Raw genomic sequence first — 25077 nt, forward strand, 5'->3', positions numbered from 1 at the left:
TAAACATTCCATAGTTTTGATAAGGTTCCACTTGGACATATATGAAAAAACAGCCATGTTTAATGCCTCAGTCACAAATAATCCGATTGCCGGCAGATGTGTCTGATCTCCAGGCATCGGGAAGACTGGACACGTCGGACACGGAGCCGTCTGCCGTCCGATGAGTGACAAAGTTTAAAACCTCAGTCACAAATAGACTCCGATCACCGTCCGATCAGCGGCAGACATTTTTTTCAGCTCATCAGGCTGGCGCTGGCCGATGATCGCACACACATCGGGTAATTTTGTAGCATCGGGTGGCGTCCGGATTACTTTTTTATATCACAGTTTGTTTTACCCGACATCAGGCCCAGGAAGGAATCAAGTTGAGATCGAAAAAAGATCGGACGATCAACGAACAGTTATCGCCCAGTGTGCGCCCGACATTGGATTCATTGTACGTGTATCATAACGATTATCGTCCGGCGGGCATTGTGCGGAGGCCCTTCGGCAATCAGACAGTTGCCAGCCGATGTATATGCCTCTGGGAAATACCTTTACTTTTGCCGATACACGTTCATTGAATCCGATGTCGGGCGATACCTGTGCGTTGATCAGCCGATCTTGTTTCAATCTCAACTCGATTCCTTTCCGGGCCCGACGTCGGGTAAAATTGTAAGTGAGACTTAAAATAACTCTGGACGCCGCCCAATGCTACAAATTGGCCCGGTTTCTGTGCAATCATCGGCCGGTCACCAGCCCGATGAGCAGAAAAATATGTCGGCCGCTGATCGGAGTCTATTTGTGACTGAGGTATAACTCAGATGAGATACCACATGAACAAAATGTTCAAAGCAAGATTCATGATGATTGGACAAAACGTGTAACTTCTAGAGTACATGTTTTCACAAGATTTCATTGTAGCCAAATTAGGATACTGCTCTGCCCCATGGTGATTTTCAAATAACACAAGCAGTTTTAAAACATCGCCAAGATATAATTAAAGCAAGTGTTACCAACTGTTCTGAGCAAGTTTCATGCATATTTGACTAATAATGTGGCTTCTTGAGTGTTCACATGATTTAATAATAGCCACCTAAGAACAAAATTCTTACACCCCAGAGACAATGTTGTTCAATTACAGGGAATAATCTTTTGACTCAGCTGAGATCTCCGAATATCAAAGTAAGTCATTGTCATATAAGAAAAGCTTCACAATCAATGAACAGGAACCATTTTCAAACTATGCCACGATTTAATTAGAATAAATCTGAGCAAATTGCATGAATATTGGCCTAAATATGAGACTTCCATAGTTCCTACAAAAATCCACGACTGCCATTGGGGAAAAGTTACGCGCTTGCTGGTGGCCATTTTTTTTAATGGACTGGAACCATTATTTGAAGTGGGCCATATATATGATTAGAACAAATGTTCTAAGCAAAATTCATGATGATTGGTTAAAAAATGTGACTACTTAAGTGTTCACAAGCTTTTTCTTAAGGTTGAACTTGTGAACCAGTGTTTGACCCTGCGTGGCATAGTTTTAAAAGAGACCAGCGCAACCTCTAGAGTGTTCACAAGGTAAATGTTGACAAAGCACCATGGACAACATAAGACAAACCATGGAAAAAAGGCAATCACAAGAGCTAACCATGAGCATGTTGTGCTAAGGAGAGCTTTAACCAAATCTTACTAAAATGGTTCTAAGACAAACAAGCAAATTTGTTGAATTTATATCCCCCCCCCCAATATGCTTCTGGACACAAAAGTGTTATATTTGACACTAAAAAAAGCATTTTTTCAAGATAAAAAGGGCCATAACTCCGTTATTAACAGATGTTGTACAATGCCATTTGGCATGCATCATCCTATTATCCATATATATATACTCATACCAAGTTTCAATGAAATACGCCAAAGCTTATCCAAGATATGGCTCCGGACACAAAAGTGCCGGACGGACGGAAAGACGGACGGACGGATAACGCCAAAACAATATCCCTCCGCCTACGGCGGGGGATAATAAAGCACATTGGCTATTGCTTTAATACTTACTGATATAAGGTGAAGGAAACATTTCTGTGGCAGAGTTCCCCACCAGCGATCTGTTGAGGAAACACAGCACAATTTCTCAAGGATTATTGCATGCAATTACTCAAACATAATGATATTGCAGTGTTCTATAACCTACAGTCTCTGAAATACAAGAACACAAATGTACATGTGTTGTAGAGGTATATTTTTTTATTTATCATTGTACAACCTGGTAAGTACTTGCATGGCAATATTATTTTTTGCCAAAAAGGGCTGAAACACTAATATTATTTTTTGCCAAAAAGGGCAGAAACACTGTTCATGTAAACAAAAAGCATCAAATAACCAGGTGCACCAGTTAACATATTAATTAACTTTTTAAGTTTTACTGATTTTGCAGCTATACTTTTTAAATAACAAATTATACAAATAATGTCCTTTTTAGCTTAAAATGACCCATAACCACGCTGGTTTCAATACAATGCCATTTCCCTAACCGCAATAATTGTTGAGTAACTCATCCAAATCTGACAGACATACTGATGAAAGGATTGAATGAGATGGGCAAAGCCATATGCACCCCATCTGTAGTGGGGGATAAAAAAAACAACAAAGACCAAAATCCATTAGAATTTAACCTACCTATTACTCGAGAGGGTATATCATCCATATTAATGACAGCCCTAGAGAAAGGTCTCTGGAGTTCTCTAAAGTTCTTTGGCTGCTCAAACATTGGCAGGTGAGGAAGGATAAGGTAGAGTCGCAGGGCTTCAACATCTGGTGGCGATGTAGGCAGACTAGGAAACAGGCTGTTATGTAGGCAGGCAACAATCTGCAACACAGAGACATGACCATGTAAAAAAGATCAAATCAATGAAGAGTCGAGTAAGAATTGAATTTTTAAATTGAAATGAAAATGTCTATTATTATTATTGTTCCTAGTATTATAATTTATTTTGATTATCTTTAATATAATTTTAAATATTACTGTTATTAATACAAAATATTCTTGCTTCAGATCTTAGATTGGAGGGATATTGATGTTAGTAAGTGTTAACTTTAAATTTATGAGATGTAATATTACAGTGTGAATGACTGTCAACCCGAATTATGCATTCATGCTATGTATTTTTGTGGTACTCGGATAAATAAGAGTAAATGTTTTTGCAAGTTTGCTGTTTGATGACTGCTTTATGGTAGATTGTGTGAACAGGCATAAATTTATTCCTTCAGTAGAAGGTCTTCTGCGTTGTTTGATACCAATGTTTTGCAAATTGCTTGAAAATTGATCGAGATATGAGCTTTCAAAATATGCTGGTGTGCCGACATCAGCATCTGAAGGGTCAAAGTCAAATACCTTGTCATATATATACCATAATTACTCTATATGTTTTCGGACACTTAAAAATAATTAATTTTTTTTGTGTCTGAAAACTTAGATACGAAAATTATTCACAAAATACAGGTGGCTGAAAACTTAGAGTAGAAAATTGAAGTTGCAGAAAATAGAGTAAATTGTATCAACGACTACTGGTAATGGCACGCGTTTGTAAAATACCATGCCATTCAGTATAAATTAAAATTATATATATTTGCACTGCATTTTAAATAACTTTAAATGCTTAATTTATTTGACAGAAAGTTACTACAAGGTTGTACTTTGACCAACCAGTTCAAAGATGAGCATGTGATGTACCGATACTCGCTAGTATGAACCTGTAATTAACGCAATAAAAAAGCAAACTATGAATTCTTTGTTTGTTCATTTCAGATAGTTGTTGTCTAACACCTTCCATTGTTCGTAAAACTTGCAATAGGGTGCATCACACTTTGAAGCGTTTAGTATTTGTTACAGTTATTTTACTGAGAAGGGGTAGTACCATTGCGGTAGATAATTGAACTGTTATTTGGCACTACCCGTGGTAATTGTCATAACGCTTATGCTATCGGGCAAAACCATTGTCTAATACTAGTTTACAAGGTTATTTACCCAATAACGCAAATGTAATGGTCCATTACCCTCAGGCATGCACCTGTCATGTTTTATGATGTTAATCTGGTTGTAAACCCCCATGATCAAAGTGTCATTAGATATCAAAAACATGATCGAAATTTGGTAAAATAGCGCTGTAATTATACAGTCCGAAAACTAAGAGACATAAATTATGGACGAAAACTCGTGTGTCCGAAAATTAACAGACACGAAAAATAATTATTTTTGCTAAAAAAAGGGGTGTTCGAAAACTTAGTGTCCAAAAACATAGAGTAATTACGGTAAGCACAAAAAAGAAACTCAAACTCATAAAGACATATCTGCAAATATTCATGCTACGAGTAAGACTTGTTGGACTGGCTACTCTGTCAATTGAACATGAAATTGCTAGAGACATTTAACTAATGGAACTTGTTTCTACATTTGCTAAGGCAAAAGCGTGGAAAATAAAGTTTTGAAATTACATAATATGCCATTATACATGAACGGATTTCCTTAAATGGAAATACAAATTGAATAAACGACAGCACAGCATTCATTTGGGAAAGTTAATATTAATTGAATACCGGTAGTTAGACAGAGAAGCCTTTATCTATAATACTTCTGGGCCTTGTTATTTTACAGATTTTCATAAATCATAAGTTATTATGCTGTACAACTCTATAGCAAGGGACAAAATTGTCACAAAACCAGGTTTGCAATTTGAAAAAAAAGTCTGATAAAGGGAGATAACACAAACTGAACTGACTGTTCATAGTTACCCCCCTTGTTTCAAAATAAATCTTATTTTAGTCGTGGCGACCTTGACCTTAAAAATATTGACGCAATTCTTTTGTGCGACATACCGTCCAATAATGGTGAACAAATGTGCCATATTATTTTAAAATCTCATAATGAATGACATAGTTATGGCCCGGACAAGCACATTTATGGCCTTTTTTATTTTTGAACTCAAAGTGTGACCTTGATCTTGGAGATATCGACATAATTCTTTCGCGCGCAAGGTCTAATGATGGTGAACGAATGGGCCAAATAATTTTTTAAAATCTCACAATGAACGACAAAGTTATGGCCCGGACAAGCTTATTCCGCCTGCATGCCAGCCCGTCCGCCCGCTGACATTTGCCTATCTAATAACCAGTTTTTTCCTTCGAGAACCTGGTTAAAAATCATGCCATACGACGTCATGAGCTTAGGCATGCTTTGAACCTGGCGATATGATCAAAGCTTTATGTTCATATTATAAATGTGACCCCTGGGGTGTGATTAGTTTGTTACCCCAAGGAAAATTTGCAGACGACCTCTAGATGATGCTTATTTCTAACTATGAAAGCCATGGCTTAAGCAGTTTCACACAATAATTTTTTTTATTTCCCCTAAATAAGTCAATGTTAAACTGGTGACCCCTGAGGCAAAGCCACTGTTGACCCAAGGGGCATTGTTTGATAAACTGTTCAGACCAGCCCTAGATAATGCCACATAATGAATATGAAAGAGAAGGGCTTTAAAGTTTCAGACAAGAACATTTGTTTTATTTACGTCAATTAAAACTGGTGACCCCCGAGACGAGGCTGCTTTTGACACATAAAGGCTACATACCAAATATGAAAATTTTGGACAAGGCGATTTCAGAAAAGACAAGATATGTGTTTGTCAGAAACACTATGTCCCCTTCTGCGCCGCTTTGAAGCTATATATTTGACCTTTGACCTTGAAGGATGACCTTGACCTTTCACCACTCAAAATGTGCAGCTCCATGAGATACACATGCATGCCAAATATCAAGTTGCTATCTTCAATATTGCAAAAGTTTGACGCAAACACACAAACAAACCAACAAACCAACAGACAGGGCAAAAACAATATGTCCTCCACTATAGTGTTGGGGGACATAATAAAAAAAAATGAAGTCTATGGAACACGCAAAGAAAGTTCCTGTGAAGTTTCCTCAAATTCTGTTACCGTAGGTTTCCACGTATAGCGCGCTCCCGTGTATAGCGCGCTCCCGTGTATAGCGCGCAGGCTGTTTTTTAAATGCAAAAATGGAGAAAAAAATATTTAAGGACAATAAAACCACCAAATCGGACCGAAAATGGCCGCCATTTTACTATTGCACAATCCAATAGTCCGGGGCATTGGAAAGCTTAATTAAGCATTCAAAAGTTGCGTTACCCGCAAAAAAGACCTCGTTCGTACCTACCCTTGCCTGCTCTCCGGAATGTCAACAACAATCTCCATCGGAATTCATCAATAAAGAAGTGTAAAAACACAAACAAAGAAATGTCCGCAAGTTTATTCAAACAAATTTATTTTTGACCAAAACTTCTTCTACCTCATTGACATCTACCAGTAGCGACTTCTTGTTGTTTTGACAATGGCCCCTCAGTCTGTACGATTATGAGGTGGTAGTTTACTGGAAAAAAACATGGCGGCCATTTTGATTATTTACTATTACACAACATTTTTTTTACGAATTTAGCAGCCAGGATAGCGCTGTATCAATGTATGGCGCGCACCAGCTTTTTAATTTGAATTTCGGAGGTAAAACACTGCGCGCTATACGTGGAAACCTACGGTAAGCAGTTCAGAAGAAAATTGGAGAAAAAGTGCACAGAAACACAAACACCTGCATCCACATCCCAATAACTCACCATGAGCATGTTATGCTCATGTTAACTAAAAACTGTGCAACTTCTAGGTACCATTTCATACTTAAAACAACAGCACCCCATAACAGGTGCCAACGCTCGGCTGCGATGCAGTTTTGAATAAACAATAGCAAGATTAAGTCCTGTACTACTAAATCTACAACATGTACCTCCATATAAGATACAATAATTTTGCTTTCAACCCACAAATTATGTGTTTACCTTCTGTAGTATTTTGGGGTGAGTGCCCTCTCCGATCTTATGCAGCTCAGAGGCTACCAGCTCCATGTCCACTCCATGGTTCTCCTTGCTGCTGCTGTAGTGCTTAGTGCTAACAAGAGAATTAAACGATAATTATTATTTACATTTTAATCTTTTAAGTATGACAAGCTTGTAAGAGCATAATACAGTAATAGAAAGAACATAACATTCATTTTAAATGCACTTTTTTTAGAATTATTCTTTTAAGGGTTTTGTTTTGATAAAAAAAAATTCTGAGGGGTGATAAAGCAAAATTTGCTGCAAAATGCTAAAGGTGTCCTCCCACATTAGCATTTGAAGTCTGCACAGGCTAATCAGGGATAACAATTTCAGCTTTTATGGATTTTTTTAAGTGAAGTCTCTTCTAAGAGAAAATCCAATCCAGACATACTGTATTGTCCAGATTAGCCTATGCGTACTTCACAAGCTTATCTTGACCGACACTTAAGGCACATGCATTTAGCCTAGTTTTACCAGAGACTGGCTCAGGTACATCAATTGCATGTCCCTTTGTGTAAAGGCTCTTGAGACAAGCAGTTTTGATTTGTCTTTCTGTACAACAACTTACATCTATTACCAAATGTAAGTTACTGATCTCCGTTATTTGTTTGTAAAAAATGGCATGACAAATAAACCTGACAAATGGAAATTACTCCATCAATAATGTGAAATGAGTTTAACAACTTGTGTTCTGCACTACATGTAATTGTATGTCCAACAAAAATGTATGAAGTTTCAAGTATACATATCTTCGAGATGCAGCTTCACGTTAAGCTCTGTCAATCTCTGTGTGTATCTTTGTGTGAAACAACTTACCCTGCTAAAAATGACGAATTCAGGCAAGCAGCTGAGGAGAATATCTTTATTATTTCCCTACAATAGAGATTCAGAAATAATATGAGCTGCATTGACCAAAATGAATCTTGAAGCCAGCATTGCTCCTGACCAGACTAAGCACATGAAAATTGCATACATTTATAGCAGAAAAAGGTAGCTCCTGACCAAACTGCTCTCATGTTAATGAACATTTCATGAAACCATATTATTTAAATTTCAGTCACAAAACAGCAACCAAATTGACCTTTTAAGTAACTACAACATTGCATTACCATTGCAAAATACCTATCAAAGACAGGATAAAACAGGTTTATAAAGTTTAATTACAATACCTCAATTACTTCTGCAGGTTTTAATGTAAAACTATTATTACCAGTATTATTTTAGTAATTGTTAACCAAACATTGATCCCATCCAAGGTTTCCATAAAAGACATACAGAGATGCAGATTTATAACAAAATCTTAAATTGAACTTGATTTATTGAGCATAACCAACAGTGTACTTTAAATTATTGTGACTTTAACCTCGACTGCATCCACTCTGCATGCAGTCCCAAGCAAATCTTAATACAATGTACCACTATTAAGTTTCATTTTAATAGCTTACTTTGTTCTCAAGTTATTGAGCTGATATAATTTTTAAATTCAAGTAACTATAACATTGACCTTAATAACAAATACTACATTTATCCAATCCAAGAATCACCTGCCTTTCCAGGCCCCTGTCAGTCATCTTTTTCAACAGACCTGAACCATTTTGGTCTCACTAATTTGCGTAATTAAGCAAAAAATATGATTTTTAGAGTGTTCACAAAGTTTTGCTTTAACTACATTAGGGAAACTGCCACGCCACCCAACTGCAATTCTATTCAAAAAGCTGGCACCATTTTAAAACTTTACCCATAAATAATAAGAAAAAAATGCTCTGAGCAGGTTTCATGATGTTTGGGCTAGGAATAAGATTTCTACACTTAAAGCCATATAAGGAAAACTGCACTGACCCCTAGTGGCCATGTTTTTAATCAAACCTGAACCATTTTTGAAATCAATCCATATATTATAAGAACACATTTTCTGGGCATGTTTCATGAAGATTGGACAACAAATGAGACTTCTAGAGCGCTAATATGGTTTAACAGCCATATAAGGACAGTGCCACTGCTCTATGCCACGACTGACAGACAGACAGACAGACAGTGCCACTGCTATATGCCACAACAGACAGACGGACAGACAGTGCCACTGCTTTATGCCACAACTGACAGACAGACAGCAGTGCCACTGCTCTATGCAACGACTGACAAATAGACAGACAGACAGTGCCACTGCTCTATGCCACGACTGACAGACAGACAGACAGTGCCACTGCTCTATGTCATGACTGACAGACGGACAGACAGTGCCACTGCTCTATGCCACGACTGACAGACAGAAAGACAGTGTCATTGCTGTATGCCACGACTGACAGACAGTGCCAATGCTATATGCCACAACTGACATATGGACAGACAGTGCCACTGCTCTATGCCACGACTGACAGATGGACAGACAGTGCCACTGCTATATGCCAGGACTGACAGACGGACAGACAGTGCCACTGCTCTATGCCACGACTGACAGACAGAAAGAAAGTGCCATTGCTGTATGCCACGACTGACAGACAGTCCCACTGCTCTGTGCCACAACTGACAGATGGACAGACAGTGCCACTGCTCTATGCCACGACTGACAGATGGACAGACAGTGCCACTGCTATATGCCACAACTGACAGATGGACAGACAGTGCCACTGCTCTATGCCACGACTGACAGATGGACAGACAGTGCCACTGCTATATGCCAGGACTGATAGACATACAGACAGTTCCACTCCTATATGCCACGACTGACAGACAGTGCCACTGCTATATGCCACGACTGAACGGACAGACAGTGCCACTGCTATATGCCGAGACTGACAGATGGGCGGACAGTGCCACTGCTCTATGCCACGACTGACAGACAGTGCCACTGCTCTATGCCATGACTTACAGACTGACAGAAGTGCCACTGCTCTATTCCACGACTGACAGACAGTGCCACTGCTCTATGCCATGACTGACAGACTGATGAACAGTGACACTGCTCTATGACATGACTGACAGACAGATGGACAGTGCCTCTACCATATGCCGCGACTGACAGACTTACGGACAGTGCCATTGCTCTATACCACGACTGACAGACCGACAGACAGTGCCATTGCTCTTTGCCACGACTGACAGACAGTGCCACTTCTCTATGACATGACTGCCAGTGCCACTGCTCTATGCCACGAATGACAGACGGACAGACAGTGCCACTGCTCTATGCCATGACTGACAGACAGTGCCACTGCTCTAAGCCACGACTGACAAACATGCCAATGCTCTATGTCACAACCGACAGACGGACGGACAGTGCCACTGCTATATGCCACAACTGACAGACGGACGGACAGTTCCACTGCTCTATGCAACGACTGAAAGATGGACAGACAGTGCCACTGATCTATGCCACGACTGACGGACAGTGCCATTGCTATATACCAGAACTGACAGACAGTGCCACGGCTTTATGCAACGACTGACAGACTGACGGACAATGCCACTGCTATATGCCATGACTAACAGACGGACAGACAGTGCCACTGCTCTATGCCACGACTGACAAATGGACAGAGAGTGCCACTGCTCTATGCCACGACTGACAAATGGACGGACAGTGCCACTGCTCTATGCCACGACTGTCAGACGGTGCCACTGCTATATGCCACCTCTGACAGAGGGACAGACAGTGCCACTGTTATATGCCATGACTGATAGAGGGACGGACAGTGCCACTTCTATATGCCACTTCTGACAGAGGGACAGACAGTGCCACTGCTCTATGCCACAACTGACAGATGGACGGACAGTGCCAATGCTATATGCCACGACTGACAGACTGTAGAACAGTGCAACTGCTCTATGCAACGACTGACGGACAGTTCCACTGCTCTATGCCACGACTGACAGACGGGCAGACAGTGCCACTGCTATATGCCACAACTGACAGACGGTAGAACAGTGCCACTGCTCTATGCCACGACTGACTGACAGACAGACAGACAGACAGACAGTGCAACTGTTCTATGCGACGACTGACAGACAGACAGTGCCACTGCTCTATGCCACAACTGACATACAGACAGACAGTGCCATTGCTCTTTTCCACAACAGACAGATGGACGGACAGTGCCACTGCTCTATGCCACTGCTCTATGCCACAACTGACAGACTGACGGAGAGTGCCACAGCTATATGCCACGACTGACAGACAGACGGACAGTGCCACTGCTCTATGCCACGACTGACAGACAGTGCAACTGCTTTATGCCACAACTGACAAACGGACTCAGTGCCACTGTGATATGCCACCCTTCAGGGGGCTTAAAAAACAGCACAAAAGCAAATGTTCCCAAGTAAAAGGAATGCACATTTGAATTCTGTAATAAGATTAACATAAGGATTAATTGAAAATTATATTTAAACAAGCAAATTCATTGAATTGATATCGCCCGCCAATATGCTTTTGGACACAAAAGTGTTATATTTGACACTCAAAAAAGCATTTTTTCAAGATACAAAGAGCCATAACTCCGTTATTATCAAATGGCGTACAATGCCACTTGACATGCATCATCCTCTTATCCATATATATATTCATACCAAGTTTCAATGAAATCTGCCAAAACACTTCCAAGATATGGCTCCGGACACAAAAAAAGCATTTTTTCAACATACAAAGGGCCATAACTCCGTTATTAACAGATGGTTTACAATGCCATTTAGCGTGCATCATCCTCTTATCCATATATATACACATGTACTCATACCAAGTTTCAATCAAATCCGCAAAAGCACTTCAAGATATGGCTCCGGACACACAAAAAGCATTTTTTTAAGATACAAAGGGCCATAACTTCGTTATAAACAGATGGTTTACAATGCCATTTGGCGCTCATCATCCTCTTATCCATATATATACTCATACCAAGTTTCAATCAAATCCGCCAAAGCACTTCCAAGATATGGCTCCAGACACAAAAGTGCCGGACAGATGGACGGAAAGACGGACGGACGGACAACGCCAAAACAATATCCCTCCGCCTCTGGCGGGGGATAAAAATCTTTAAGAACAATTCTTTGTAGTTAGCAAAAAAATTATAAATGCCATGAATGCATACTGTTCCTGACTAGCGGTCAGTTGGCTCTCTGTCTGTAATTTGCCTATGCAATCTAATAAGGTAGGTGTCAATCTCTGCACTTGAAACCTTTCCTCAACAACACGATAGTCCTTTGGAGCAACAACTCTCTGCAAACAAAAGATGTAATTAAAAAGAATACAAAGTTCTTATTTATTTGTAACTGTCAAATTGATCTCAATTTTGAAGTAAAATGACCCTGGCTTTAGCTTGTGTGACTCTCATGCTTGTAACTTATTTTAAAATACATCCATGCTGGACAATATTTCTCTCTGGGTAAGTCTTAACCTTTTCCTGATTAATGCCCTTGACCTTGTTACCACACACCAGGATATTTTGCATGACACTATCACTCTATGCTAGACATTTTGGAAAATCCATTAATGTTTGGTAATAATAGGCTACAGACATCAAGTTATTATTTGATTCAAACATATATGACTTTAATGTTAGACTCACCGCTTGGGCATGGTACAAAGTATTAAATTTTATTTTTATACTGAATCTTTGACATTGGAAATGTAATCTTGATTTGGACCTAGGGACCCGGTTCCTTTGTTTGACACTTTGTTTTGTGATGAATTAGTATTAGTTTTATTTTTATACTGAATCTTTGACATTGGAAATGTAATCTTGATTTGGACCTAGGGACCCGGCTCCTTTGTATGACACTTTGTTTTGTGATGAATTAGTATTAGTTTTATTCTTATACTGAATCTTTGACATTGTAAATGCAATCTTGATTTGGACCTAGGGACGCGGTTCCTTTGTATGACACTTTGTTTTGTGATGCATGTCATTTCTGCCATGTTTAATTGATGATAGACAAAGCAATGCTCTGCAAAAGCTAAGACAACTGCCTGCACTAAGGTCTGCTGTTCACATAATATATCTTTATACAAATGGATGCATAACAAGATTTATCTGGGTATGAAATATATTAGATATTATTTTGTGAGCCATTATTGGAAATACAAATATCTATGATCACTCGTCAATTTTGATTGATATTCTACCTAAACAACAACTGTACCATCACTTGTAAGGTAATTATTAAAATCAAAGTATCTACTACTGTATATCAGATGGAGAACCTATTGAACCCTGTTTTATGCAAACTGTATTCCATAGTGTGCTCCACTTACCTCAGGTACAGAAGTGGCCACGAATGTTTGATCACCACCTGCAGCTATCATGTTTATCACAAACACTGGACCAGCAGTGTCTATTTCCATGGGAGATCCACAATTGGCAGGAACGTGGGCTACAAACGGCCCCTTCACATTGGTAGGCAAAGCAACAAGCCCAGATTGTTCTAGTCCTAGTTGTCCATTAGAACCCTGGCCAAATGAATGCAGACGACCATTGTCCGTGACATAGGCAACAGTATGACACCTGAAAAACAGGATCAACTTTATAAAAAATACCAAGGAAAACATGTTTTAAAAACAATGCCCAAACGTAATGCTATTTATCAATATTGAAAGGCATTGACACAAATAACCCAACTTTTGGCCTAATAAACTGAATTTTTATAGTAGTATAAGTATCTCAATTAAAAAAGACATAAAGGAAAGAAAAAAAAAAGTCAAGGCACTATTCTTAATATTTCAGCTGATTCAATAAATTAACAGCATTAACAGCATTAATGCAAAAAGGAGATAATAATATGAGTTATTTCATGTCATGTCTTTCCCACCATTTCTCCAATATCATAGATGTAGAGTGCCGACCTGCCACACGCCACCTGTGTCACAGTGGAGCCCATCAGCTCTTGGACCTTCTTGGGCACTGTGTCATGGGTCTTGGTTCCGTGCCCGAGCTGCCCGTACGTGCCTGCGCCGAACATGAAGAGTCCGCCATCCAGCGTGAGGCAGGCTGTGTGGTCTTCCCCACAGGTCACGTAGGTTACCTTCTGGGTCCTCAAGATCTTACACGTGGCAGGATGGGGACGGTCTGCAGAAACAAGAACACAACTTACTAATTTGGCTCAAACATGGATATGAGCCTCTCTCTCAGAAAACGTGGCTTTATGCATGTTAGTAAAGTGTAATCCCAGATGAGCCTGTGCAGTCTGCACAGGCTAATCAGGAACAACACTTTTGGCTTTTATGGTATTTTTCCTTTAAAGGTAGCCTATTTTTAGCTAAAATCCAGTTTAGGCAGAGTTGTGGTCCCTGATTAGCCTGTGCAGACAGCACCCTAATCTGGGATGACACTTAACGCACATAAATTAAGCCTTGTAATCCCAGAGAGGCTAAAATAAGTCCCTCTCATACACTTCCCACCAAAAATTGATGTAACAACTTCAGACATTAGTGGTCCAATATTATCAGTATTTAGTTTTAATACTTAAGGTTGGTTTGAAGTTTGTACAAGTTTAAAATTCATTGTATATTAAAAGGTGCATGTCCATGAACTGATGACATAATTCAAATGAACAAAGTTGTGACAGCCAGTATTCTGCCTGAGTTTTGCTTTGCTGATATAATTACTAAGCAGAATTTGATCAACAGCTGGCATCATGTCAGTAACAAGCATATTCAATAGAGGATAATGTTAATGGTGGAAAGGGCAATTATGTAAAACTATTAACCTTTGATGTTGGCCAAGTGGGGATATTGTTTGTTGTACTACACAAGAGTGATTGTCATGCACAACAAAGGCGCAAACATCAGGACAACACTGGATATAGTTATGAAAGTTGGCTTGTAGAAAAAATAATAGAAAGATAATGGAACAACTGGACATCACGAAATAATGCATCTGAAGAGTTAAAGACTGCTTGATTACCTTGGTTGTCACTCATTCCAAGTTGTCCAAAACTGAAAAATGATTCATTAACATACTATAAAAATTGAACAATATTAAAGAACAAATTCAAATTTCACATTTATTCTTACCTAAAAACACACCAAAATAGCTTTCGTACTAGCAAAATCAGTTGTTGTTTTTTTTGTCAAACTCTCGACCAGTATACAGTTGTATATCACAAAGGTAATAGTAACCACATAGCAAAACAAACATCAATACAAGCATGTACAAGAGAAAAATGCAGAAGCCTAAAAAAATCCCAACTTTTATATTGCTAGTGAGGGTACATGTCCTGAATGGAGAAACTTATGAAAGTTTGATATTCAGTATGTAACATTGATACATACTTACATTAAGAAATACTAAGTATATATTTGGTCTTGATATATTTAACTAGAGATGTCATAAAATTTATTTTATAATATATATGCCTAGACAACATTTGAATAAATGTATTTGCATTCATGAAACTGTGTGTGTCTTATTCTTCACTTGATACTTTATCATGTATTGCAAAAAAGTAAAAAAAAAAAACGTAAGCAGGATGATATTTTTCAATAATGTTCATTGAAAAGCTTATCAATGGTTTATGTGAAATTGCCAATTCCATTTAACTCAATCTTTAAGAGCTCAGTTATAGTGTATGCATCAATTTAGTGTGAACAGAACAAGAAAATCATGTGTTGTATATATTTTTATGGCACAAAATCTATTTTAGATCTATTTTAGCTCAATCTTAAATTTGTGTTAATGGAGCAGAACCTTTTTGTAAGATTTTTGCAAAGAACCACCAAATGGAAAATTTTGCAAGAAATGACCATGCAATGCCTGCCTGATCGCCCGCCCCTTTGGAATCTGCTTTACTATAAGGCTTAAGCAAGATTTTTGATTTTTTTCAAATGAATGAACATAACGATCTTAATTGCAAAGATAAACACACAAACATTCATCTAGATGAATACTCCCACCTGTTCCTTCCCCAGCCAAACATGGTTCCCGACCTGGTGAGAGCAAAGCTATGTGAGCCCCCACAAGCCAGCTGGGATACCGGCACACCACTGAGGCTGCTGATAAGCATGGGCTGGGCTTGCCTGGAGCCGCAACCCACTCCCAGCTGGCCACAATCATTACTGCCCCAGGAGAACAGCCGCCCGTCTGAAAACAGAACTAACAATACAATCTGGTTTGATTGACAATTCACCAGCATTCTTGGAAAAACTGGGCTAAATGCATGTGCATTAAGGGTCATCTCTAAGTTCACAGAGGCTGTCAGGGAAAACAATTTCCGCTTTAATCGTATTTTTCTTTTAAAGAAGTCTTTTCTTTGCAAAAATGCACTTAAGGAAAATGCAAAAAGAGTTACCCATGATTGGCCTGTGCAGACATCACAGGCTAATCTGGGGCTACACTTTATGCACATGCATTAGGCACAGTGTTCTCAGAACTCAGCCCAATTTATATACAAAGACTGTCAGAAACAAAACAGAAAAGAGATTGGTAATGTCTCATCTAAAATGAATTTTCAATGAGATTCCGTTAATCTTTCAGAAGGCACTGAGAGAGCTAACACATAAATGATCATACATTGTCAATGTGTGTTAGGCTTAAAAGGGGCATACCAGAAATGTATACATCATGACATGAGTACACCCAAATATTAAATCCCTGAACCTTGAAGACAAGCTAAACAGGTTGAACATAACATCTAAAGTAGACACCAAGTAAATACATACCATCAGTAAGAAGAAGATTGTGGTTTCTACCAGCTGCTATTTGGACAACTGTGTGTGGAATCTTAATCATCCTGAAACAGAATTCATGCATGTAAGCTTCACTTTCAACTTTTGAAAAAGCAAAATATCATGTCAAATGGAGGTTATAGAGGTCATAATTACGACAATTTCTCATGTCCAATGCAATGTACATTATTTATCATGCAACCCTGTAAACACAATATTTCAGCACTAATTTTAAAACCTGAGTCAAGGAGGATCATGCTTCCATACTTTCATGTGTCATAAATAATGACACGCATTTGACACACACAGTATACCAGTAAAATCTGTAACATTTACGCACAAGTCTACTTGCAAAGAAATTTTGTCAGCATTGTAAAATAACAATCTTACTACAAAACAAATTATGTACATGGGTGTTCTGCCAAGTTCACTGTCCACATCTCCACGGCCTAGCTGACCTGAGGAGTTATCTCCCCAACTGAACACTTCCCCCTTGCTGGTGAGGCAAAGACTGTGAGCAGCACCCACAGCAGCCTGGATCACTGACTTGCTGGACAGGCAATCTACCTTCTCTGAAACCACACACAGAAATAGAACTGCAGATATTGTAATAACTTTTGTGGACACTTTAAGTAAAACAATTATGAGTTATACATTCTTATACAAGATTGATTATATAAATTGTTTAAATAAGATTAAAAGTGAACAAGTGTCCATATGATTCAGATGCCCCCATGTACCTTTTTTGGCTCAAAACACTTCTGATGTCAAAATAAGAGGGCCATAGGCAATGGTCAGATTTTGTAATGTTTCCAAAACTACTGTATAACAATTATTTTCATTGGAATTAAATATACTGGTTTTCAAAAAATGACTATTTCATGGACACAGATATTCGCTGATTTTCATATTGTCAAAAAAATAATTTGCTGATATTTTCAGATTTGTTTGTATTACTTGCCTGTAATAAAAATCTGAAAAGCGAGAAGGGGTCACATGCACATTAGCAAGTCCATTGTTATGAGGTGATAGTACCTGGCAAAATATCTATTGCATGCCAATAAACTAGCACATTGTAAAGATTATTAGCTAATTAGTGAGACTAAATGACCGTAAACGAGTGTTTGAGGTGATGAAGACGATTTCCAATAATTCAGTTACTATTATGGTCATACTAACAGTAATCTATCCTGTAGCAGCATCAATAAGAGAAGGTTTAAAAAAAATTGGTGATAATTAATGTTAGCTATTATAGTTCCATTTTCCCAAAATGCAGCTAATTTAAGAATTTGTGATTGATTTGGCGGACTGCTCATTTAAATGCACTTTAATTGTACCTGGCCTGGAAGTACGGCTACTGTGTCCCAGCTGCCCATAGTCATTGTTTCCACAAGAGTACAGGGAACCATTCTGTAGAACAAACAGGGTATGCTTCTCTCCGCAGGAGATCTGGGCCACACTGAGATCAATGAGAGCATCCTTGATGACTGTTGGAACATTCACCTGAGGTCAAATACAATCATCTTTGACAGATTTGGGCTATTCACCGGAGTTCACATACAAATATATAATACAGACTTCTTTAAAGCTCCAGAAAAAACGGACTCAACAGTGTCCATATCTGCCAATAATAGGTCTTCCTGTAATAGTCAGCAATTGACTGTAGGAAGTACGAAGTAGAAGAAGAAAGTGTTGGACTAATAGCCGAATGGAAATGTAATTTATGGTCCCAACACATGGCTTAAGTATGAGGGTTACTAAGATTGCTTGCAACCCTAGAGACTGATTGCAGTATGGTGACGACTCATAGCTGTTTGAAATTGAGCATGTAATCCAAGATTCATCAGTTAAGGACCCTGTTCATGTACAATTATTACATTTTTTTTAAGTTATTTAGAACATGAACACACAGAAGTTTTAGATAGTGAAACAAATACAAGAAAGCAAAAAAAAGCCAAGGTTGTTCATCTGTTTAAGCTGCCCCCCCCCCTCCCCCCCCCCCTCAAAAACCCTTAAAAATTGTCCATTTGTTATACACAATAGCAAAAAAAAAAATAGTTCGTAAAAATATTATTTTTTTCTTCTTATATACAACAGTTCAAAAAAACAATCCACTAACTTTTTATGTTCTGTTATTGTATATAACAAATGGACAACTTTTATGGGTTTTGGAGGGGGCAGCAGCTTAGGGGGGATAGAAGCTAAATTAATGCCAAGTGCCTGTGATCAGCAAGGCACTCAGCTGCGCCTGTTTTTTTGGAAAGCCACCATGCCTTTTCAAAGAAAATAAGAAACATTATTACCAGTATATATTTAATATTTTAACAAGAGCTTACCTAATGTAAATCTGTACAGCAATTTTAAGGCCGAAGCGGAGATTATATTAACACTAATAGGATGGTATATTATGTTCGAATGTCATGGCATATAAAGATTATGCAAGGTAAGTATATGGGCTGTCCCATGGGGAAACAAAGTCAGGTGAAACTGGTTAAAAAGAGTGTTTTCATGTTGAAGCTTGTACCTTTTCTTTCTCTAAGGTTCCAATTCCAAGCTGCCCACTCTGATTTCCACCCCAACAAAATATCCTGCTGCCCAGTTTGCAGTCATAAGACATGTTGAAACTTCTTTTATCCTATAAACAAAATGCAATTATATGATGATCATAAACAAATGTTTGACGGTATTTTTAACATACAGTTATTATTTAGTTAATATCAAAATGGATGCATCAACTGCAGGTTGACTTTCCAATCTTTACAAAAGCACTCTTTAATGTTGGTACTAGAATCAACGGTCAAACAAATGGTATTTCTTGATTTTTCAATGCAAATTCTCACTCCTTGGAGAATGTTCACAGGACCCTTCGAGGGGGGAATTTTGACACCCCACTTGGATTCCAACAAGGGTCGCCCTGATCAATGCAAGCTCATTGACCTCTCAAACATCCTGACAGTTATATTACATATGTGTAGTAGAGCTCATGTAAGTGAACCACTTGCTGATCAGGGGTGGCGAAATCAAATGTCCGAGTTGCCCGAGTCGTACATTTGCTTGTCTGGGCAACTGATTTTTTTCAATTAAGTTGTCCTTGGACAACAAGTTTTTTAAAAGTCGCGTCCAGGTGTACAAAAATACATTGTATTAAAGCCGTAATTACGTTTTACGAAACCGATGTTGACACGCGATTACATTGTCAGTGCTATTTGCGGAGCAATCAAGCTAAATTACGGGCACTCTCCTGCGCAGTGATCTCCTTTATTCTATAAGAGACCGGGAGCATGCCGCATTTTCAACATTCGGCCTGACTGTTAGACAGTGTACAGACTGGTTTCTTTATTTTTACAGACGGAAATAAAAAGTATCAATCTAAGATAATCAAAACACAGTCTACCTTGTTATTTAAGACGCCTTTAATGTTAAGATGAAACTTTTTTTTTTATCTTCAACAACGGAGCAGAAACCCGAAGCTTTGAGCAGCCCACCTCCCAAAATACTAAGAAAGATTATGACAAAAAATATGATCTAAGTAAACGCACCAGAACTTTTCAAGAAATTTGGCTCAGAGATTTTCAATGGTTACCAGTTGATGATAATCAAATTGCTACCAGTAGCGGAGCCTCAGTCTGATGAGGTCCACATATTGGACTAGTTTTATTTGTTAAGATTACGATGTACTTATGTTCAACACATCTTTTAATAATACTAGCTTCACAAGATCTAAAGTTTGAGAAAGTCTTTATATTGTTTATAATATACTGCTGTAATGAATGTACCATTGAAATACAATTATAAACAAAACAAGCAAATCATACTCATTTTGATATATTCCACATTATTTAACATTAATCAATAAATGCGTTTATAATTTATATAAACATTAACGGACAAGTGTAGTTCAGCAACGGACAAGTTAAATTTTCTAAATGGTTGTCCGTGGACAAGTATAGTTTTTTTAGATTTCGCCACCCCTGCTGATTTAAATTGGCCGAAAACAACTATAGCACTCCTCGTTTTGACTTATAATGTTGTATTTTAAGTTATGTTCACTCAAAAATGAACACATATTTGATTGATATGTCTATGCAAGTAGTGCTCTTCCTCCATACTGAAAAAACTTGTCTTTATTTTTTGGAATCTGTGATAACAAGTTTAAAAATATTCAATTCGCCATACTGAGAAGAAATCCATTTAAAATAGTATCCTTATTGGAAATAAATGCAGGCAATGATTTGAAAGCATGATTGCTCCATGTTAATAATTGTTTAAAAAAAAAGAAATAAAACAAGATATGTGTTTGTCAGAAAAACTATGTCCCATTCATCACCACTTTTAAGCTATATATTTGACCTTTGACCTTTCACCACTCAAAATGTGCAGCTCCATGAGATACACATGCATGCCAAATATGAAGTTGCTATCTTCAATATTGCAAAAGTTATAGCAAAATGTTAAAGTTGGGGCAAACAAACACACCAACAGACAGGGCAAAAACAATATGTCCCACACTATAGTGGGTGGGGGACATACAAATCTAAACAAACTTACTTTTTTCTAATGGATTTTGTTAATATACGGGGTGGCACCGTGGGGGTTGCTTTTTGTTGGAGGAATGGGGTGGCATTTCAGTCCCAAAAAGAATGAAAATCTGCCCTGCAATCTGTTGGCAGTAGTGGGCATGAAGATATAAGTATTGACAATGAAAACAGTATAGAAAGCAATAATTCCAGTTGAACCGTAACTTAAACTAGAGCTTTGTCACAGATGTGACATATACCCCCACATGCCGCATTGACACAGACTATTTTGCATGCTGTCTTCACAAAACAAGAGAATCTAATTTATGGCAATTTTTTAGAATTATCATGCCATTATCAATTATGGCCATTTTTGACCTTTGAACTCAGTGTGACCTTGACCTTGGAGATATCCATGTAATTTTTCCGCTCGACACAATGTCCAATGATGATGAACAAATGTGCCAAATGATTTGAAAATCTCACAATGAACGACATAGTTATGGCCCGGACAAGCTCATTTATGGCCTTTTTTTACCTTTGAACTCAAAGTGTGACCTTGCCCTTGGAGATATCAACGAAATTCTTTCACGTGACACACCGTCAAATGATGGTGAACAAATGTGCCAAATGAATTTTAAATCTCGCAATGAACCACATAGTTATGGCCCAGACAAGCTCATTTATGGTCATTTTTGACCCTTGAACTCACAGTGTGACCTTGACCTTGGAGAAATCGACGTAATTCTTTCGCACGACACACCGTCCAATTATGGTGAACAAATGTGCCAAATGATTTTAAAATCTCACAATGAACAACATAGTTTTTACCCGCACAAGATTTCGGGACAGACCAACAGACAGACCGACAAAGTGACTCCTATATAGCTCCCATTACCAATGGTAATGGGGGTATAAAAAGCATAAATTCTTGCAAGGCTTATGAATTAGTCTTACAACAATTAAAAACAAGCATCTTTGAAAACAATGGATGCTCCCCTTATGTTCGCTATGAGAAACTGTAACCAAAGTGTGACCGTGAGAAAATCTATTATTAGCCTCAGTGACCTTGACCCCAGTGACCTCAAACCTCATCAAAAAGTAGACGTCCATGCAAGGTACCTTCATGCCAAATATATTAGAGATCGGTAAAATATTGAAGGCGCTTTGAGAAACTAGCGTTCATGGGTTACAACCCTACAATAAAATGTTAATTTCCAAAACCAAAGTTTTGACATTTGTGACATGATCGTGATATAGCTATTGCAATAAAAGATTTATTTGTTCAAATTTGTTAATATCTTATTCAAAATGACTGCAAGAAAACCGCCAAAACAATTATTGCTTAGCCAGAGTACCCTTTTAGACTTTTAAAAATTAAACTTGTGGAATAGCATATATTCTAATTTTCCCTTCTGTACTTCTACTTCTACCGGTTGACGACCACAATCAACTCGTTGATCATTATGTCGTAGCGTGGGTGTTGAAGAAAAGTTGCAGAATAAACGATTAAAAGTCCACAATTTACAGATTAAAGTACTTTACAGTTTATATTAAGTGTTTGGCCAATTGAGCTTTGAAGCACTCAATCAGGGTTTTTTTCCACTTTTTGGGAAGATAGCCCATGGCTTTGGAATTGGGAATTTTATCGGCATTTTCATGAAATTGGGAAAATAAATTAATTAGCCTTTTTTTCCACACGAAAAGTCCACTGATTAGGGAAATACTAAATTTGATATAACTCTTTATAATCATTCAAATTAACAGAAAAAAATCATATAATACTTTTTTAGATGTAATTGAATTAAAATTGAGATAAAATACACATAAGATTTCTTTCTAAAAAAATATTTAAAAATTTTTTTTGTTTTTTTTTGGAAATTGGGAATTTTTTGCCACATTTTGGGAAAAAAGTATACTTTTTGGGATTGGGAACATAGCCCAATTTCTGCTATAAAATCGGGCCAAAAAAAACCTGACTCAATTGACCCCGCGGATACAATGTCAGGCTGCAGCTTGTTCCAATCTCTGATGGTCCTTGGGAAAAATGAGTCGAGTCTATAGTCATTTTTACATGATGGAATTTGGAAGGTTTTTTCATGCATGCTACGGGTGAGTCTTCTTGGTGGCATTAAGCGATGTTCTTTATTGATGGCAACTTTTTCGTTTTCGATTTGTATAGCATTAAAAGTCTGGCTTCCTTCCTCCTTGTCTCAAGGGATTCCCAATTTAGTTGTTGAAACATATCTGTAACGCTTGATCTATTCCCATGTCTATTTAATACATATCTGGCGCCCCTCCTTTGCACCATTTCAATTTTCTCTATGTCCACTGTCGTGTATGGGTCTCAGACAGTTCCTGAATACTCAACACATGGTCTAACTATTGATTTGAATGCCATTTCTTTCAGCGATGTTGAGGCTATGTTTAGGTTTCTTTTTAAGAATCCAATTTGGCTATTCGCTTTCGCACAGATGTTAGCGATGTGGCAAGTCCATCGGAACTCTGAGTCAGATATGATGGTAACACCTAGGTATTTAACACTTTCAACAGATTCTAGTATAATGTCCATGGAGGGTGTAATTGTATTAAATGGGTTGATGTTTTCTCGTTATAGATATAACATTGCATTCTGGATGGAAAACCATCTTCCAACATTTTTCCCAGTTAGCAAGTAAGTTCAAGTCTCTTTGTAGTGTTTCAGCATCAGCTGTACAAGTTATTGTTAAGTATACTATTGTGTCCTCCGCGAAGAGCCTAATTTTTGATGTTAGATTTTCTGGGAGAGTGTTTTATGTAAAACAGAAATAGTGACGGGGAGATTGCTGAGCCTTGGGGAGTTCCGGAATCAACTGTTACACTGTCGGATCTTTCGCCCTCCACGACTACTGTTTGTGATCTTCCACTAAGAAAGCTTTTTATCCAGTCATTTAATTTGCCATTTATTCCATAATGTTCAAGATTTTTCAGTAAGAGACAATGATCTACCTTATCGAACGCTTTAAAAAAGTCCATCACTAACACATCCGTTTGTTTACCATCCTCCATGTTTGAAGTGATATCGTCTATAAACTCTATGAGTTGCATTTCACATGAACAACCTTTTCTGAATCCGTGTTGTAGGGGGTATAGGATATTGTTTTGGTCAGAGTGTTTCATTATGTGGCTGGTTACAATGTGCTCCATTATTTTACAGCAAATGCATGTGAGGTTGACTGGTGGATAGTTCTCAGCTTTATATCTTGGACCCTTTTTAAATATTGGTGACACAGTTGCTAGTTTCCAGTCTTTTGGCACAGATCCAGTTTCAATTCTCCTTTTGAATATGATGAGTAGAATTGGGGCTATATGAACAGCAAGTTCTTTCAAAACTTTTGGCTTTATATTATCAATCCTGCCACTTTAAAAGGATTTAGATTTTTTAGAAGTTTTTTGATGCCCTTCAATGTGATATTTAATGGTTCAATAGGGGGGTATGATTCTTCCATTTTACACTGTTGTTTGAATTCAGTATTGGAAATGTCCTCACTTTCACTGAATGCTGACTTAAACTGAGAGTTCAAGATGTTCACTCTTTCCTTTGGGTCGGTGTATAAGGTGCCTTCACTCTTCAAGGACAAAACTCCACCGCTGTCACTTCTTTTATGTTTGATGTATGTCCAAAAAAAATTCAGTCCTGAAAATTGATTGTTGTCATCCGGAGTACATTTTGTAACTATATGTTCAATGCAACCCCAATATGCACGTCTTAACATCCTTTGCACAAGTCATTTAAGTTCTTTGTATTTTTTCACAATTTGGTCATCTGCTGATTATAGTAACGGTCTCGCTTCTTAATCAGCTTCTTAATTTCAACAGTAATCCATGGAAGTTTGTCCTTTGTTCTTGCCATTTTGTGAGGAATATACTTTTCGATAGATTTTTCCAGATCATTTTTGAATTTGTTCTAAAGTTCATTGATATTCGCTCCCTTTGAATCCAGGTCTG

General features: G+C 38.0%; 1 protein-coding gene across 1 annotated transcript in view; it reads right to left on the minus strand.

Moving 5' to 3' along the window:
* Positions 1-25077, minus strand: part of LOC127866276 (probable E3 ubiquitin-protein ligase HERC4) — a 48485-nt gene that overhangs the window by 21998 nt on the left and 1410 nt on the right. The window contains exons 2-14 of the mRNA XM_052406715.1: positions 19098-19208; positions 17911-18076; positions 16983-17145; positions 16568-16638; positions 15803-15989; positions 14814-14845; positions 13754-13976; positions 13166-13415; positions 12003-12130; positions 7735-7791; positions 6880-6988; positions 2659-2848; positions 2038-2087 (exon numbers count right to left, since the gene is read on the minus strand). Of these exons, the coding sequence (XP_052262675.1) occupies positions 2038-2087; positions 2659-2848; positions 6880-6988; positions 7735-7791; positions 12003-12130; positions 13166-13415; positions 13754-13976; positions 14814-14845; positions 15803-15989; positions 16568-16638; positions 16983-17145; positions 17911-18076; positions 19098-19190 (1719 nt within the window). The 5' untranslated portion in view covers positions 19191-19208. The remainder of the gene's footprint in view (positions 1-2037; positions 2088-2658; positions 2849-6879; positions 6989-7734; positions 7792-12002; positions 12131-13165; positions 13416-13753; positions 13977-14813; positions 14846-15802; positions 15990-16567; positions 16639-16982; positions 17146-17910; positions 18077-19097; positions 19209-25077) is intronic.

Source organism: Dreissena polymorpha, chromosome 2 (assembly GCF_020536995.1).
Source record: "Dreissena polymorpha isolate Duluth1 chromosome 2, UMN_Dpol_1.0, whole genome shotgun sequence".
Taxonomy (NCBI): Eukaryota; Metazoa; Mollusca; class Bivalvia; order Myida; family Dreissenidae; genus Dreissena; species Dreissena polymorpha.